Source organism: Cannabis sativa, chromosome 3 (assembly GCF_029168945.1).
Source record: "Cannabis sativa cultivar Pink pepper isolate KNU-18-1 chromosome 3, ASM2916894v1, whole genome shotgun sequence".
NCBI classification, from domain to species: Eukaryota; Viridiplantae; Streptophyta; class Magnoliopsida; order Rosales; family Cannabaceae; genus Cannabis; species Cannabis sativa.
The window spans coordinates 6,394,866-6,414,224 of NC_083603.1; the positions used below are offsets into that span (position 1 = coordinate 6,394,866).

The window sequence follows — 19,359 nt, forward strand, 5'->3', positions numbered from 1 at the left end:
CATGATCAGAAGCATTGTAAACAATTACCAGTATGATGATGGTCTTCTTGTTTTCAAAAATTGGATAGTACATATACCCTTGTGTCCTAAAGGCATGTTCAGCATTCCATTATTTGTGGGTTGGGTTGCAAATTCATGCTGCTGTTGTGAAAATTGGACTTGATAGAAATTTGTTTGTTGGGAATGGTCTAGTTTTCATGTATGGGAAGTGTGATAATTTATAATTGGGAAAGGTTGTATGTAGAGTAGGTTTTATGAAAGGTAGGTTAATACTTAGCTCCTATAAAAGGAAGACTGATGGAATTCACAACACAATTCAGAAGTACAGAGTCTCTCTCGAAAACTAGCTCTCATTTCATCATTCTTCTCTCTTACACACAACCATCTCATCATCTCATTACATCTCTTTTATACACAACCATTTCATTTTTAATAGTCTTTTTGATTAACCACACCCTTACCATTCACCAAACTACCTATTTAACAAGCTTCTATAAAAACTAGGCTGCTTATTTAACAAGTTTTTATAAAAATCAAACTGCCTATTTTATAACTTTCTATGAAAATCAGACTGCCTATTTCATAACATTCTTTGAAAACTAGGCTGTCTATTTAATAACCTTCTATAAAAACTAAAGTGCTCACACCACCTTCAAACCCGTCGACAGTCTATATAGTTCACCAAGCTTGTTCATGAATTATAAGTTCCTCTATTTACAATCCTTTTTCTTTTTACAAACATAATTATAATGTCTAATGCATCCTATTTATCTACTAAATACTCACAAAAAAAAAAAAATTCTAAATTACCAAAAAAAAAATACTCACAAAAAAAACTAACCTAATCTAGGTTACCACACGTGCCCAACATTGATCATCTTGTACAAGAATAGATACTATTTGCTCTTCATCTTTGTATTCTTTCACATTAATAAAAATGTAGTACTGACTCCTTGCTACCGTAGACGTAGGGAAATAAAATTTGCTGAACTACGTAAATTTGTGTCTCATCTTTTTTTAAAGCAATGTATATAAACTACAAATATATATATATATATAAAAAGATGAGAGGTTCATTCATTTATACATTTCAAAGTATTTTTTTTTTCTATTTATACGGTAAAATTTGTATAAACTACAAATATACAATGCTTTACGGTAAATGTCCTAATCGCAACTTACGCAGCAACCTAATTCAATTTGCAATCTACATCGCAACTCACACAGTAACCCAACTCGATTCGCAATTTATACAGCAATCCAAAGCACAACTAAAGTTCAACCAAAAAAAATGTGTAACTTATCGAGGTAATTCCCCAAAAAGAAATTAATGAAAATTGTTTGTCACTCAATAATTAAAATATCACATTTTATCTAATTTCCATACAACAATTAAAATTTTAATAATTACCTCTCAAAAAAATTAAATTTAAATAATTTAAATTTACTATGGAAACCGACATTTATAGCAATACTTTATTTTATTTGTATATTAAGGAGTGTTAATTACAACTTCTTGTTACAATTTCTTAGTCAATTTTTATGCCCGATATCACATATCGAAATATTTTTTTTAAATTTTTTATAACGATATTCATTATAGTTATAATATCATCCTTGTAAATTTTAAAAAAATTCTAAATAGTTTCTAGTACCGAAAACAGAGAACCTGATATTTCAATCTACCACACATGTTTAAAAAACTTTAAACCTAATTTCAGCATTGTAAACTATTCGAAAATTTTAAAAAATGTATAGAAATGATATTATAACTATAACAGATACTACAAAAAAAAAAATTGAACACAAAAGTTAACTAAAAAACTATAATAAGAGGTTGACGGTAACACACATATGATCCAGGCCAACATGACATGCACAAAAACATATTTTTGAAAAGTACGGAAACATATGATCCAGGCCAACATGACATGCACGAATTTGAGGCATTGCACATCATCTTACAATGTCTCGTACATTAAGAAGATGTTTGATAATTAAGAAAAGTTTGGTTTCATGAAATGTGATGATAACAGTTTTTGTAAGTAACTCAATGCTAGGTGAAGCAGTTAATCTATTTCTACAGATGGAGAATTGTGAAAAAGAACCTGATGCAGTCCCAATTTCTCGATATGAAGAAATGCTTTATTAGAGATATGTATGGTAAGTGTGGTTGTTTAGAAGAAGCAAGTAAAGTATTTAACAGTACGAATTGTATCATGGATTTCAATGATTTCAGCATGCATCTGGAATGCAAAATTTGGGTTCTGTTGCTTTGGTATGAGTTCAATTGGGTTGCAGCCATGTTGGATTTTTAAGTTGATGATTTACAAGTATCAAATCGTTTCAGGGCTACAACACTATTCATGCATGCATGGTCGATTCGAAGAGATGCCAACAGAGCACAACGAAAGAGTTTGGGGGGCTTTGCTGAGAGGTGGCAAGAGGTGACCAGAGTTAGACTACTTATAAAAGCAGAGAATCATGAAAACTCTCAAGCTCAGTAATGTTGAGCTTAATTAGAAGATGGGAAATTTTATTTACACCCAAAAATTTATAAAGACACCTCATTTTAATAATTTTTATTTTATATAAAATTTATATCTTCAATTGTATTAATTTTTGTTTAACTTTTTTCTTCTAATTCATATTCTTAAAAAAAATATACCTATTAAATAAAAATAAATTATATTTTAAATATTATAACAAAAAAATTAAAATAAAAAATTATATGAAATTTTCTTAGAAAAAAAATAAAAATATATATACATGAGTTAAAAAAAATTATGAAAATGAAATCAAAATAAGTATTGAAATTAACATAAAATAATGTGAGGAAAAAAATTTTAAAAAATATTTAGAGCAAATTTTAAAAATTATTTAAGTTTATGTTTTTTAAAATAATGGAGTGTATTTATCATTTTATAGGGTGTAAATACAGCTTCCCTTAGAAGATTTGTACTTATGGCCCTGATAATATATGTACCATTTAAATTTGGGATAATTACATAAAGTATTATTTTTTGTAAAAAAATTACATTTTTACGTTTAAAAATTTTTTTGTACATTTTTACGATTTTTCATAGAAATTAACAACAAGAAAACTACATAAAAATAACATTAAAATAACATCTAAATAATATCAAAACAACAACAAAAAATAATATACATATAGCAAAAAATTAACAATAAATTAACAAGAATACAATATAAAAAGACTGTATTTTCTGTAAATAAAATTAAAAAAATCGTAAAAATATTTAAAATTCCGTGAGAAACCTTATTTTTGTAATTTTTTTTTTATTATTTTTGTGTATTTGTGAAATAATCCCATTATTTTTTTCTTATTTAAATCATGGGCATTTGAACACAATTATAAATAGTTGACTAAATATAACACAAATTTATTTTTTTTTTGTGCCAAATTTAGTACAAAATTTTAAATCTTCCATTGGAGATGATCTTAGTGTGTCTAGTGATTCGTGTAGCAGTAGTTATTTAAGCTTCACAAGCCTAAATATTTCTTTCTCTATTATCTATGATGTGATGTTTTATAAGTTTATTCTTCTATATATATATATATATATATATATATATATATATCTTTATATATTAAAAGTACTTATCTAACGGCAATTCTTGGTTTAACGATTCTTGGTTTAATGATTCTTTTAGCCTTACATGATTAACTTAACAGACTGTTAACGTTAAACGTTAACAAATAAATAAACCCAATAATTAAACCCAAAAAATTAAACAATTTTTTTTTAAATTGAAAAAAATATCTTACCCACATATCTCTCTAACAAATCCTACCATTTTTGAAATTTTTTTACACGGTTAAATTCAAATTTCAAAAAATAAATCCAATAATTAAACCAAAAAATTAAATAATATTTACGATTAACTTACATATTTTTTTACACTGCTTCATTCAAATTTCAAAAAATAAACCCAATAATTAAACCAAAAAAATTAAACAATCTTTTTTTAAATTAAAAAAAATATCTACACGGTTAAATTCAAATTTCAAAAAATAAATCCAATAATTAAACCTAAAAAATTAAATAAACATATATTATAACCTTATTATTATTGTTTCCAATATGTTTTTACTGGACATAAAAGTTTAATTTAAATTTATTATTCAAATCTCTCTAAATTAAATATTATTTATTTTTTATTCATTTATTTCATTCCGAACTCATAATATAATATTTAATATAAAACATAGCATACGTGCATCGTACGTAACAATATACTAGTGTGTATATATATATATATATATAAGGGAGACTCTCCTTTTCTTTCTTTTTGATTTTTTTATTCATGTATAGAATAAAATACGCTCAGAAAACAAAAATATGTTTTGTTCATGCATAATGCTTATAATATCGTACATGCCCCTAACACAGTGTGTTGCTCAATTAATGTTGGGTCCATTAATTATATTATAAGAGTTGTTGAATATATGAGAACGATCATAATGAGGCCAACTACTCTTATCTTAATTATTCACTCACTCTCTCTAAGTCTCAACAATCTTCACTACTTTTCTCAGTTCATCAAGATTGAAAATGGCAGATCTAGCTTACACCATAGCTGGAAATGTCTTGGACAAACTGGGTTCTCTTGCTTATCAAGAGGTTAGCTTGGCATGGGGCATGAAACAAGATCTTGACAAGCTTAAGCTAATCACATTAGCCCTCCAAGATGTGCTCCTGGATGCTGAAACTAAGCAAGAAAACAACCCCCAGCTCAAAAACTGGCTCAATCACCTTAAGGATGTGTTCCATGAGGCAGTGGATGTGCTCGATGAATTTGAGTGTGAGTTACTCAGGAGGCAAGTTGTCAAACAATATGCCTCTTTTGGTAGAAAGGTATGTCGTTTCTTTTCGTGGTCCAATCATCTTGTTTATCGTTTTAGTGTTGTTCATCGAGTTAAAGAGATACGACAACAATTAGATGAGATTGCTAAGAATATGGAAACGTTTCATTTGATCAAAACTCAGCTGAATGTGCAACAAAACTCTCTCGTGTTGGAGAATAGAGTGATGACTCACTCCTTTGTTAACCCTTCGGATGTTATTGGTAGAGATCGTGAAAAAGAAGAGATCCTAGATATGATATGGATGGATGATCACAAAATTGAGAATCAAATTCCTGTGGTATCTATAATGGGAATTGGGGGTTTAGGAAAGACTACACTTATCAAATCAGTTTTCAATGATGGGAAGGTTGATGAAAAGTTTGATTTGAAGATTTGGGTTAGTGTATCTCTAGATTTCAATATCATTACACTAATGAAAGATGCTATTATGAGTGCAACTAATAATGAAGCTGAGATTAGTAAGTTGACTAATTTAGAGCAGTTGCAAAGATCCTTGAGTGAGACTTTGAAGGATAAAAAGTTTCTACTTGTGTTGGATGATGTATGGAATGAGGATCCTTTTAAGTGGCAGGAATTTGCGGAGTTGTTATCAGTGGGTTCTAAGAAAAGCAAAATTATAGTGACAACACGAAGTAGTAAAGTTGCTTCAATCATGGGTGGAACAGAACCTTATGAATTGAAGGGCCTACCTAAGAAGGATTCTTTGTCTTTGTTTTTCAAGTACGCATTTCAAGGTGAAGAAGACGCATCAAAATATCCTGAACTCAAAAGAATTGGTGAAGAAATTGTGCAAAAGTGTAGTGGGGTTCCTTTGGCATTGAAGACTTTGGGCAGTCTCCTTCGGTTGAAGACTGGAGCTCATGAGTGGAAAAAGGTAAGAGATAGCAAAATTTGGGAGTTAGAACAAGAAGAAGGTCGCATTTTACCTGCATTACGATTAAGTTACAATGCAATGTCTCCATCTTTGAGACAGTGTTTTGCTTATTGCTCTACTTTCGAAGAGGATAATTTGATGTCGAGATTGGATTTCATTTGTATTTGGATGGCACTTGGAATCCTTCCTTCGCCTAAAAATAAAAAGGACCCCGAAGATATTGGGGACTCATGCTTTGTAGAGTTGTGCAACAGATCTTTATTTCAAGTTGATCCTGATGAAAATTATTTTGAAATTTTCTTTAGAGTGCATGATTTAATTCACAATCTTGCATGCTCAATAACCCAAAATGAGTGCTCAATTGTAAATTCCAACGACGATAGAAAGATTTCTGATGCGGTAAGATATTTAAGAGTTGTTATCAATGAGAATAACTTAAAAAAATTGAGTAAGCTAAAGAAACTAAAGAGTATTCATGTTAAGCGTACTGGAGATGAGAAGGATGAAGTTGTGCAGTTATTCCTTTCTACATGCATCTCAACATTCAAGCACTTACGAGTGTTTGATTTGTTAGATTTATCGTTCGAGGTGTTGCCTAATTCGATTGGGACCATGAAGCAGTTGAGATATCTTAACTTGACATGTAATGAAAAGATGAAGAGACTACCTGATTCAATTTGCAAGTTGCAAAGTTTGCAAACTTTGATTCTTGGTGGATGTGTGGAGCTTGAGGAAATACCCAAGGATATAGGGAATTTGGTAAGCCTAAGGACTCTTTGGTTAACCACAAAACAGAGCTTTTTGGCAGAGGGTGGAATTGGACGCTTGAAGTCTCTTCGTTTGTTGATTATCGGTGAATGTAAAAATTTGAGATCCTTGCCCCATGACTTGATAAATTGCACTACATTACGTTCTCTCTCTATAGTTGTTTGTGATCAACTCAACTTGGCAAGTGAATTTATTAATAAAGATGTTCAGTTGAGCCTCCACACATTTGTTATTTGTAGATTACCAGAGACAACAGATCTGCCCCAATGGCTCCAACAATCTGCTAAGACCCTACAAAAGTTACATATTGAAGGTTGTCCCAACTTATCAAAATTACCGGAGTGGCTGCCAAAACTCACGTCACTTGAGAAGATTGTGATTAAGCATTGTCCAGAACTGTTGTCTCTTCCTGATGGGATGGAAGACCTCACTTCCCTCACACATTTGGAGATTGAATATTGTAATGCATTACAGGAAGCATGCAAACAAGAAGTAGGCTCAGATTGGCATAAAATTGCTCATATTCCCAATCGTATTATTGGTGAAGCTGATTGATCATCACGAGGAGAAGGAAGGAAGAGGTATGCATCTACTTTTGTTGTTGATGTATACATACATACATACATTACATACATGGTATGGTATGGTATATACTCATGTTCCCTGTTCCATTCATGTTTGTTGATATTAATTAGTATTTTATAACAGAGAGGAATGATAAGTTGTCAGTCCTTTAAAAAATTGAGTTCATAAAAAAAAATTGAAGGGCATTAAAAAATATATATTAGACCCTTTATTTTTTTGGGCCCTTTATTTTTCGGGCCTTATGCAATAGCTCATCTTGCACCCCATAAGGGCCGCGTATCCTTACATTAGTGTTGTTTTGTGATATTATTCAATATTTTAAACAAGCTTTTATATGCTTTTGCAGTGTTGCATTGTTGAAACTTGCTGATATGGAATATTGTGGTACAACAAGGTACTCCAATACATTTTACACATTGTATGTTAGAATAGAAGCATTGTATATTCTATAAGATGTTATCCATCAATGATTATTGATCTGAAATGTATTCTACACCCGTTCGCCAACTAATGATGAAACATAACCTATTTGACGTTTCAAATTGTTAATGTCTTGACATTGTTGGGTTTAAATACTTGCAGTTACTTTATAAAGATCCTTTTGGGGAAAAAGTATGCTTTTCCATATCGGGCACTTGATGCTTTTGTTGCACAATTTGTGAGATTTTCGAATGACACAAGAATTTTGCCTGTAATATGGCATCAATCGCTGCTTGCATTCGTGCAAAGGTATTTAAACATTCAATTGGGTGTTCCAAGTAAGAGTTTGAGACTGGCAAAGTTATTGATTCTTTTACAATTAGGTGTCTTTTGTTAACATAACTAAGATCGATATGTAATCATTTTCTCTGGTTAAATGTAGATTACTCGGGGTGAGAAGGAGGATGATCTTATGCTAATTGATATTCTTTGTCTTACAATTGCTGTTTTTTTTTTCTTTATTTGTTTTTATTTTCATAGTTTCTTATGACTAAATAATTTAGCTGTCCCTATAGATTCAATGGTGATGTAATTTATTGTTTCCTTGACCTTAAATTACCTTCCTCTATTTCTGTGATCAATAAGACTATTGAAGAAGATAGGTTTGATATTCCAGAGGTTCCTATGGAGGAAGATTGATCAATTACTTGCAAAGGTATTTTCTTATAATCCATTCTTGTGTTTTTGGCCTCAAATCATATTTTTATTTTAATGCCCTTTTCTCGGGTTTGCAAGGCTCGTTGTGTTGTTGCAGCATGTAAGTTTGTCGGAATTTAATCGTATATTTTGCTTTGCATCGAATTAAACCACATACTCGACTGCTTTTACGTGAGTTTCATTTTTGCGAACGTACTCACCGGTGACAGAGGGTGTCAAGGGAAGTATACCATTTTCTTTTTCCAGGGAGAAGATATAATTCTGGGATTTTATATGTGAAACATTTGTGCAGCTGAGTGGATTTAGTTTATAGTTTATTTATTATTATTTTTCCCCATCAATTTCTAAGGTTTGTTTGGAGTGTGGATTTTTTTTTTGTAGGTAAGAAAATGTAGAGAAATAAAAATGCAACATTTTCTTCTGTTGGATTTTGCTTGGATACAGTATGTGCAATTTTGTTTGGTGTTTGAAGTAATTTCAATTATATAATATTAATTTACCAAAAATGAAAAAGAAAAACGAGAAAATTGTAGTAAAACTATCCGAGTTACAATTTCTGCTATGCTTAATTTTACAGTTTTTTTTGGAGCGAAATCAAACTTTAATTTTGTTTTGGTATTTACTATAGTGAGTAGTTAAATGCCAACTTGTATTGTTTATGTATATACAAGTGTACATGTGATATAATTTTATTGGTCAGTACCATTTTAATTTTTTAAATATTATGAGTAAACAATTTCAAGAGAATCATGGAATATACACTATAATTAATGTTTAAACTTGCTTGTGCATGATAGCCCATTTCTGGCTAATGACTTGCTTGAAAGACTTTTTGATGAGTGCCCAAATATCAAAACACTCTAGAAACTCCATTCCAAGATCTTTTCGACCAACATCTTCATTAGAATCCAACACTAGGTATTAAGGTTATGAGGGCTTATGCAGCCAATGGGGAAACAAGGATTACCCACCACATATTTGGTAAAATGCATGTGAAGTATTGTGGACAATGTCCCACATGGAATAAATGGTAGAGAATTGAGCCATATATAAGAACATGGGCTACTCCACTCATAGCCAATTGGTTTTGAGATGGATCCCCATGATTCTCAACATGAAGAATGTTGTCTTCTTTAATGTCATGATCAGAAAGCATTGTAACAATTACCTGTATGATGATGGTCTTCTTGTTTTTAAAAGCTGGATAATTACACATACCCTCGTGTCTTAAAGGCATGTTCAGCATCCCATTATTTGTGGGTTGGGTTGCAAATTCATGCTGCTGTTGTGAAAATTGGACTTGATATAAACTTGTTGTTGGGAATGGTCTAGTTTCCATATTATTGGAGGCACGATAAGTTCTTGATGAGATGCCGACTATAGATGTTGTTTCTTGGAACTTGATGGTTGCAGGGTGTTGATAGATAAAAGGGCATAATAGTAAGAGTTATTACCTTTAATAAGAACCTTTGGTGAAACACTTTAATGATGAGATACTACACAAGTTGGTCGATACAAATTGATAATAAGATAAGATTAGTGCAACTCGTTTGGGAGGTGGTATGTAGGGTAGATTTTATGGAAGGTAGGTTAATACTTAGCTCCTATAAAAGGAAGATTGATGGAACTCACAACACACAACTCAGAAGCGCAGAAGAGTCTCTCTGTAAAACTAACTCTTATTTCATCATTATATTGTCTAATACATTCTATTTTTCTCTCTTACACACAACCATCCCATCTCATCACTTCTCTTTTGTACACAACCATCCCATTCCTAATAGTCTTTTTAATTAATCACATTTATCATTCACCAGGCTGCCTGTTTAACAAGCTTCGATAAAAGACTAGGAACTTGTTTGGTTGTGTTTTCAGTTGTCAGTTTTTAAAATTGAGTTTTTAAAAGTGAGAATAAAAAATAGTTTTTTGTTATTTTAAAAATTTAATAGTGTTTGGCACAAATTTTTAAAAACTATTTTTAGATTTTTTCTTACGAAAAAAAATTCAATATTTTAGCACCATACCATGACATTAACCCATCCGGGTTTAGGTTCGGGTATGGTTTCAGGTCTAGGATCTAAGTATGTGAGCAGAATATAAAATATAATATGTTAGATAAAAAAAATTGTTTTTGAAAATTAAAAACAACATTTTGATGTTTTCTGTTTTCTAGTTTTTTAAAATTCAATTTTTTAAAAAACAGTTTTTAATTTTTTTTGCCAAACGACTCCTAATAGTTTTTAAAAACTGATTTCAGTTCTAAAAACAGAAAACAACTTTTAAACTGTAAAGCCAAACAACCTCTAGGCTTCTTATTTAACAAGCTTCTATAAAAATCATACTGCCTATTTTATAACCCTCTATGAAAGTCAGGCTGCCAATTTCACAACCTTCTATGAAAATTAGGTTGCTTATTTCATAACCTTCTATAAAAAAAACTAAACTGTTCACACCACCTTCAAACACGTCGACAATCCTTACAGTTTCTTTTTCTTCTTACAAACATAATTATATTGTCTAATACATCCTATTTATCTCACACAAAAAAGTAACCTAATCTAGGTTACCACACGTGCCCAAAAATAGACAGTATTTTCTCTTAATCTTTATAATCTTTTACATAAAGATGCAATACTGACTCCTTGCTACTGTAGATGTAGGGGAATAAAGTTTACTGAACTACGTAATTTGTGCCTAATTTTATTTAAAGCAATGTATATGATATATGTGTGTATTTAAATTCATATATATATTTATATAATATGTGTATATTTAAAGCAATATATATTTATATTATTAAATGTTTAGCTAGAATCCCTGAACACTCATAATGCAAGGTTTGATGATGCATTGGAAGTTTGTCAAGAAATGGAGTCTATGAGGCAAAGACCTAATGTTGGAACAATGGCTAACTTAGGGGTGTTCATAAAATAGTCGATCTAACCCAATTCAATCTGCAAAATGCGGATATTTGCACTTGTGCAGGTTGGATGTTGATTGACATGTAAAAGTAACCGATCCAATCTAATCCATACACATTTATAAAAAAAAAAATAAAAAATTATACATACAAATAATATTTTAAAGTAAAAAAATAGTAATTTAAAAATCTAATACATATAACACAATTATATTTTAAATTAATAGATTAAATATATATTCCATTCTTAAATATAATTTTTTTTCTACATACAATTTAAAAATAAATTAACAAGTTCTTTGTACATACAATTTTTTTTTTCTTCCTTTGAATTTGTTATTTGTTATTTTCTTTATTTTAATTTATTGTTAGAGACATGAAACAATAATGTGTTTTATTTTTTTGCTAGTTATGTGGATTTTTTTTTTCATAAATATTAAATAATTTAATATAAAAAAGTAACCAATCCAAAATAACCGATCTAATCCGCACTTTTGCGAATTGGATTGGATTTGAGCTATTGTGTGGATTGGATTGGATCCAAAAATACAAAATCCACACTTAGTGCGGATAAGATACACTATGAGCAAAATAGTGCATATTCGATTTGATGAACACCTCTAGGCTAACTAACACATCTAGTGTTTTAAATATGAGACGAGCTTTTTGACATAACACGAAATTGGCATGAGCTTGGAAGATACGAGCACGACTAGATATGAAAAAAAATGGGTTTGGGCACGATACGACACGTGCTATAAATTGGCACGAGACGACATAGCAAATATGTGATTAAGCACGACATGACACGAGAAGCACAACAGACTCAACACATAAGCACGAATAGACTAGTCCAAAAGGCACGACACGCGACAAGCCCGAAAAGCGCGACACGAAACATTAAAAAATCCTATATTTTAATAATAATAATAATATATGTATTTGTCAATGATAAAATAATTATAAAATTTAAATAACACTAAATATTATAATTCTATAAATTTAAAATTATTAAATCTAAAAAAAAATAAAATTATTAAAAAATATAAAACTAAAACTATATATTAATTTATTTATAGAGTGTGATATAAAAATTTAAGATTTTATAGGTAAATATTTAAATTCTAATAATTTTAATTTTTTTTTATATGACTGCTTAAAATATTATTGAAGGATTACATAAATATAATTGAAACTATAAAATATACATATAATTTAGTAATTAACTCATTAATTGTAAAAAAAAAATGCAAAAAAGTAAAATGCAAACTTGAGCCCGGATATGAAAACGATCTAATCTTTTTAAGAAAAGTGGACTGATACGAACAAAGCACGGTACGAATCCGAGCAAAGCACGACATGAAAATACCGAGCCTACCCTTTGAAAATGGTGGCGCAGTACAGTAAGACCCATATAGGGCATAACACATCACAACCCATATTTTGAAAAGCACAGAAAATATGGGCCGAGCCAGTACGACGCGCACGAATTTACAACATTGCACATCATCTTACAATGTCTCATACATGAAGAAGATGTTAGATAATTAACTTGGTTAAATATTTGGTGTCATGGAATGTGATGATAACTAACTCAATGCCGGTTGAAGCAGTTGATCTATTTCTACAGATGGAGAGTTGTGAAAAAGAGCCTGATGCAGTCACAATTGCCCTGTTACTTGGTATAGCTATCTTCATCGATATGTTGATATGAAGAAATTTCGGCCAATACTATTGGAAAATGCTTTATTAGATATGTATGTATGCTATGTGTGGTTGTTTAGAAGAAGCAAGTGAAGTATTTAATTAACAGTATGAAGTTTTAGGATGATTTCAGCGTCTTGAATGCAAGATTTGGGTATGAGTCCGGATTCTGTTGCTTTTGTATCAGTTCTATGGGCTTGCAGCCATGTTGGATTGCTCGAGGAGGGGAAGTACTACTTTAAGTTGATGATTTACAAGTATCAAATAGTTCCAGGGCTGAAACTATTCGTGCATGGTTGATTCGAAGAGATGCCAACAGAGCACAACAAAAGAGTTTGGGGGCTTTGTTGAGTGCTTGCAGTGTTTGCAACCAACATTTATGCGAAACCTGAGAGGTGGCAAGAGGTGACCAGAGTTAGATCAATTATGAATTGAACTCACACCATTGCGTAATGAGTCATACACTCCAACCAACTAAGTTATAAATATTTGTTTTCAATATACTTAATTTTACTTAAAATAAAACTGAAGTTCGAGGAGTTGATGAAGAGTTGGATGTATTGGTAAGAAAAATGAAAGAGATTGATTCTGCTCTCCATGATGTAGAGGAGGAAGACAAGGAGTGTCAACTAGCAATCCATGGTGAAAAGCTTGCAATTGTTTGTGAAATTGTGAATTCAGAACTCAGAATTACGAAGAATCTTCGCGTTTGTGGGGACTGTCATACTGCAGCGAAACTGATAACCGAAATGAAATTGTTGTAAGAGACACTCATTCTTTCCACCATTTCACAAATGGGTATTTGCTCTTTTGGAGATTACTGGTAAACTTCATCATCATATAGAGTAGTATTTTCAATTGGATTACATTAGTTGATTGGAAACTTGAACATGTTTTACTCACACTAATTTGTTGATGTGGAAATTATTTATTTATTTTGTAAAAATTTAGATCTTTTCATCTGTTAAATTGAGGAACATTGATCATTGAACACCTGCGATTGGTTATTTTTTTCTCTCACCAATTTATTATTTGCTTAATAACAATTTGAGATATTCAAACTACAAGGAGTTGAAAAAAAAAGTATGAATCCAGAGGCACATAGTTAATGAGTGAGAAGACTAGCATCTTATATTTTGAGCCACTTGCCTTGATGAAAAGAGAAGTTCAATTATGTTTCAGTTTTAACATTTTTCTGCTTTATTATTTATTAATTTGAATTGAAATAAATTGCAGGTAAAAGGCATATCTAATCCAGACTTCTTATGGGACTTTTATGTGTAGTAGTAATTCTCTTCATTTTAGATAAGGATGTCTTGTTCACCACAGTCAATGGTAAAAAATAGCCTGATAATTTATAATGGTTAGATCAAGCTGAAACAATTAGAATAGGCCCTAGCACGAAGTGTGCAGATGGAGTAGGGCTTTCATTCTTCCTATAGAAGAAGGAAGAAGAAGTACTCTGAAAGATACTGAATAAAGTTTTTCAATTTTTTCATAGAGAAATATTAAAACATAAATATTAAATATCAATAAGAAAGGCATAGGAGAGGCTAATAATTTTTTCAATTTTGGTATGCTTACCTTCCGTATAGATGATTAATTTGATGTTTGTTTTTTATGTAATTATTTTCATATTTAGGTATAGATTTGAAAATTCTCCTGATAACAATACTAGTGGATGAGAAAGATCCAGCTTGTGGATGAGAATTATAGCAAAGGGAATATAGTTATAGTGCGGTTGGATGAGAAAGATGATCGAGTCAACAAAGTTGAAAAACACAAGTGCTCTCCTCTCTCTCTAATCTCTATTGCTTCAACGTCTCAACACTCTACTGCTTTGATAATGGCAGATCTAGCTTACATCATAGCTGGAAATGTCTTGGACAAACTGGGTTCTCTTGCTTATGAAGAGGTTAGCTTGGCATGGGGAATGAAACAAGATCTTGACAAGCTTAAGCTAATCACATTAGCCCTCCAAGATGTGCTCCTGGATGCTGAAACTAAGCAAGAAAAGAATCCACAGCTCAAAAACTGGCTCAATCACCTTAAGGATGTGTTCCATGATGCGGTGGATGTGCTCGATGAATTCGAGTGTGAGTTACTGAGGAGACAAGTTGTCAAACAACATGCCTCTTTTGGTAGAAAGGTATGCCGTTTCTTTTCGCGGTCCAATCCTCTTGTTTATCGTTTTAGTGTTGTTCATCGAGTTAAAGAGATAAGACAACAATTAGATGAGATTGTTAAGAATATGGAAACATTTCATTTGATCAAAACTCAGCTGCATATGGAACAAAACTCTCTTGTGTTGGAGAATAGAGTGATGACTCACTCTTTTGTTAACCCTTCGGATGTTATTGGTAGAGATCGTGAAAAAGAAGAGATCCTAGATATGATATTGATGGATGATCACAAAATTGAGAATCAAATTCCTGTGGTATCTATAATGGGAATTGGGGGTTTAGGAAAGACTACACTTATCAAATCAGTTTTCAATGATGGGAAAATTGATGAAAAGTTTGATTTGAAGATTTGGGTTTGTGTATCTTTAGATTTCAATGTCAATACACTAGTGAAAGATGTTATTATGAGTGCAACTAATAATAGAGCTGAGATTAGTAAGTTGACTAATTTAGAGCAGTTGCAAAGACCCTTGAGTGAGACTTTGAAGGATGAAAAGTTTCTACTTGTGTTGGATGATGTATGGAATGAGGACCCTTTTAAGTGGCAGGAATTTGCGGAGTTGTTATCTGTGGGATCTAAAGATAGCAAAATTATAGTGACAACACGAAGTAGTAAAGTGGCTTTAATCATGGGTGGAACAGAAGCTTATGAATTGAAGGGCCTACCTAAGAAGGATTCTTTGTCTCTGTTTTTCAAGTATGCATTTCGAGGTGAAGAAGACGCATCAAAATATCATGAACTCAAAAGAATTGGTGAAGAAATTGTGGAAAAGTGTAGCGGGGTTCCTTTGGCGTTGAAGACTTTGGGCAGTCTCCTTCAGTTGAAGACTGAAGCTCATGAGTGGAAAACTGTAAGAGATAGTAAAATTTGGGAGTTAGAACGAGAAAAAGGTCGCATTTTACCTGCATTACGGTTAAGTTACAATGCAATGTCTCCATCTTTGAGACAGTGTTTTGCTTATTGCTCAACTTTCGAAGAGGATAGTTTGATGGAAAGCATTTATTTGATTAGTATTTGGATGGCACTTGGAATCCTTCCTTCACCTGAAAACAAAGAGGACCTCGAAGATATCGGTTACTCATGCTTTGTAGAGTTGTGCGACAGATCTTTATTTCAAGTTGATCCTGATGAAGATTATTTTGAAATCTCCCAAGAGTTCAGAGTGCATGATTTAATTCACAACCTTGCATGCTCAATAACCCAAAATGAGTGCTCAATTGTAAATTCCAATGACGATAGAGAGATTTCTGATACGGTAAGATATTTAAGAGTTGTTATCAATGAGAATAACTTAAAAAAGTTGAGTAAGCTAAAGAAACTAAAGAGTATTCATGTTAAGCTTACCGGAGATGAGAAGGATGAAGTTGTGCAGTTATTCCTTTCTACATGCATCTCAACATTCAAGCACTTACGAGTGTTTGATTTGTCAGATTTATCTTTTGAGGTGTTGCCTAATTCTATTGGGACCATGAAGCAGTTGAGATATCTTAACTTGAACAATAATGAAATTATGAAGAGACTACCTGATTCAATTTGCAAGTTGCAAAGTTTGCAAACTTTGATTCTTGCTGGATGTGTGGAGCTTGAGGAAATACCCAAGGATATAGGGAATTTGGTAAGCCTAAGGACTCTTATGTTAACCACAAAGCAGAGCTTTTTGGCAGAGGGTGGAATTGGACGCTTGAAGTCTCTTCGTTTATTGGGTATTTGTGGGTGTGAAAATTTGAAAGCCTTGCCGAATGACTTGATAAATTGCACTGCATTACGTTCTCTCATAATAGATCGTTGTGATCAACTCAACTTGGCAAGTGAATTTATTGATAAAGATGTTAAGTTGAGGCTTGACAGATTTCTTATTTTTGAATTACCACAGACAACTGATCTGCCCCAATGGCTCCAACAAGCTGCTAACACCCTACAAAAGTTATATATTATAGATTGTCCCAAATTATCGAGATTGCCGGAGTGGCTGCCAAAACTTACGTCACTTGAGAAGCTTGTGATTAAGGAGTGTCCAGAATTGTTGTCTCTTCCTGATGGGATGGAAGGCCTCACTTCCCTCACACATTTGAAGATTGAAGATTGTGATGCATTACAGGAAGCATGCAAAGAAGAAGTAGGCTCAGATTGGCATAAAATTGCTCATGTTCCCAATCGTATTATTGGTGAAGCTGATTGATCATCACGAGGAGAAGGAAGAAAGAGGTATGCATCTACTTTTGTTGTTGATGTATACATACATACATACATTACATACATGGTATGGTATGGTATGTACTCATGTTCCCTGTTCCATTCATGTTTGTTGATATTAATTAGTATTTTATAACAGAGAGGAATGTATAGTTATCATGATTAATTTTTTTTTTTTTGTTATGCTAATATATGTATGTTTGTGTTTGTGTGTGTACAGGTCCTCTGTTCTTTTCCCTAAAGTGATTAAGTTCATGAAGTTGGTATCTCTTTTGTCAACATGTTCAACTAAGATTTAAGTATTGTGATTACTTTTGGCATTATCTTAGTGCATGAATAATTGTTGCTACTATATTTTTCTATTTGATGTTGAATAATGTAATTATTGCTATATACAAACCTCATGTGTTAAGATGAAACAAATCATAGGCAAAATAAAATAATGTATGCAATTTAATAACCAATATATTCTCCTCCAACCTAAAATTTGACAGACTTTCAGCTAAAATCTTAACACTGTGCTTTATTTTTATTTTTTTGAGAACAATAGTATTGCAACTGAATTCTAAATTATGTAATTTTTTGATATTATTTTAAATTAAGTGTTCATTGGATCACATCCAATGGATTTGGACCCATCCGATCCAATCCAATTATTTATTGGATATTGGATTTTGCCATCCAATCTAATCCAATTGAATTGAGTCATCCGATCCGATCCGATCCAATAGATGTATTGGATTGGATCGGTTCCATCCATTGGATGCTTTGACTGGTTTTTTTATTGAAATGGATTGGATCCAATGGATGAATCCAATCCATTTTAGCTGATTTCATTAAAAATAAAAAATATATGAAAAAATATAAGTTAGAACCTAATAATTCAATAATAAACAATAGTTTAATCCAAATCCAACCTAATTTTCATGATCTCATAATAAAAATATAACACAAATCTAACTTAATAAGCAAAAGTCTTAATAAACAAGTCCAATACATCAAATGCGAATATTATATAAAATATTAAATCAATGTGTGTAGGTGCAGTAAAATCTAGTAATAATTAATATATTTTTTTAAAACAAAATAATTAAATGTATAAAATTATAAATATTAAATATGATTGGATGGACATTGGATGATATTAGATTGGATGGGTTCGGTTATCCATTGGATCGGATGTCTCAACCAACATCTGATCCGATCAAATTGAATTTTTAAAATTTGCATCCGATCCGATCCAATTATGATTGGATATCCGATTTTATTGGATCGGTTGGGATTTGATCGGTCAGTTGGGATTAGATCGGATGACTTTCTGCACACCTCTAAATTATTCTTTTATCTATATAGTGTTTTATTATTTTAAATTACATTACATTGCAACTAGTCTTAGTTTTAGTGTTCTTCATAGTTTTATTAGGTAGTTAGGTACTAATAGTTATAATTCTTAAATTACTTGTATATCAATACTCCTTTGTCTATATAGATTTGTTGATGGTAAGGGATCATCTATTGCTAACAATCAAATGCAACTGTGACAAGACCAGGGCTTGGCTTTGGGCTTTGGATTAATTTTACATAAATAAAAAAAATGAAATGGGCTGAATATTAAAAGGAAAAAAAAATTAAAGGACTGAATATAGATCAAAACCCTCCAATGCATGGCAATAGGGAGATGATGACTCTGTAATTGGGAAGGGAGGTTTAGGGAAGACCACACTTATCAAATCAGTATACAATGATGATGCAATTAAAGAAAAGTTTGATTTCGATGGCTTAGGATGGTGGTGGGTGAGACTGGTGTGGTTGGAGGAAGAAGACTAGGGGGGTCGGGTGTGGCTGGAGGAAGAAGGCAAGGAGAAAAAATTAAAAAAAATATATTTTACAATCACAGAAACTGAATGAAATTAGACAAAAGTCTTTAAATCCAACAATCTCAATAGTTCATGGTGCATTTTTAACGACCTTAAAAGTTCAAGGGGCATGATTTCGTACATATAGGAACCAAAAATCCTAATTAAACCAAATATCATAATAATATTTTCATTACAATTTTTATTCCATTATATTACTATTCATATTACTATATATTCCTGATAA

The 19,359-nt window shown here is 31.6% G+C and overlaps 2 protein-coding genes across 3 annotated transcripts; both read left to right on the forward strand.

Moving 5' to 3' along the window:
- The first annotated feature begins 4,436 nt into the window (after positions 1–4,436).
- On the forward strand, positions 4,437–7,220 carry LOC115710222 (putative disease resistance protein RGA3). The gene has a single exon (XM_030638569.2). The coding sequence runs from the start codon at positions 4,578–4,580 to the stop codon at positions 7,086–7,088; it is 2,511 nt and encodes an 836-aa protein (XP_030494429.2). The 5' UTR covers positions 4,437–4,577; the 3' UTR covers positions 7,089–7,220.
- Positions 7,221–14,480: 7,260 nt separating this feature from the next.
- LOC133029005 (putative disease resistance protein RGA4) lies at positions 14,481–17,649 on the forward strand. 2 transcript variants are annotated; one of them, XR_009686734.1, is made up of 2 exons: positions 14,481–17,323; positions 17,410–17,649. XR_009686734.1 is itself a non-coding variant. In XM_061111584.1 (2 exons), the coding sequence occupies exon 1, from the start codon at positions 14,561–14,563 to the stop codon at positions 17,240–17,242; it is 2,682 nt and encodes an 893-aa protein (XP_060967567.1). In that variant the 5' UTR covers positions 14,482–14,560; the 3' UTR covers positions 17,243–17,268; positions 17,477–17,649. The 2 variants fall into 2 exon arrangements, 1 of the variants encoding a protein (XP_060967567.1); XM_061111584.1 differs by having other exon boundaries at positions 14,482–17,268; positions 17,477–17,649.
- The last annotated feature ends 1,710 nt before the right edge of the window (positions 17,650–19,359 follow it).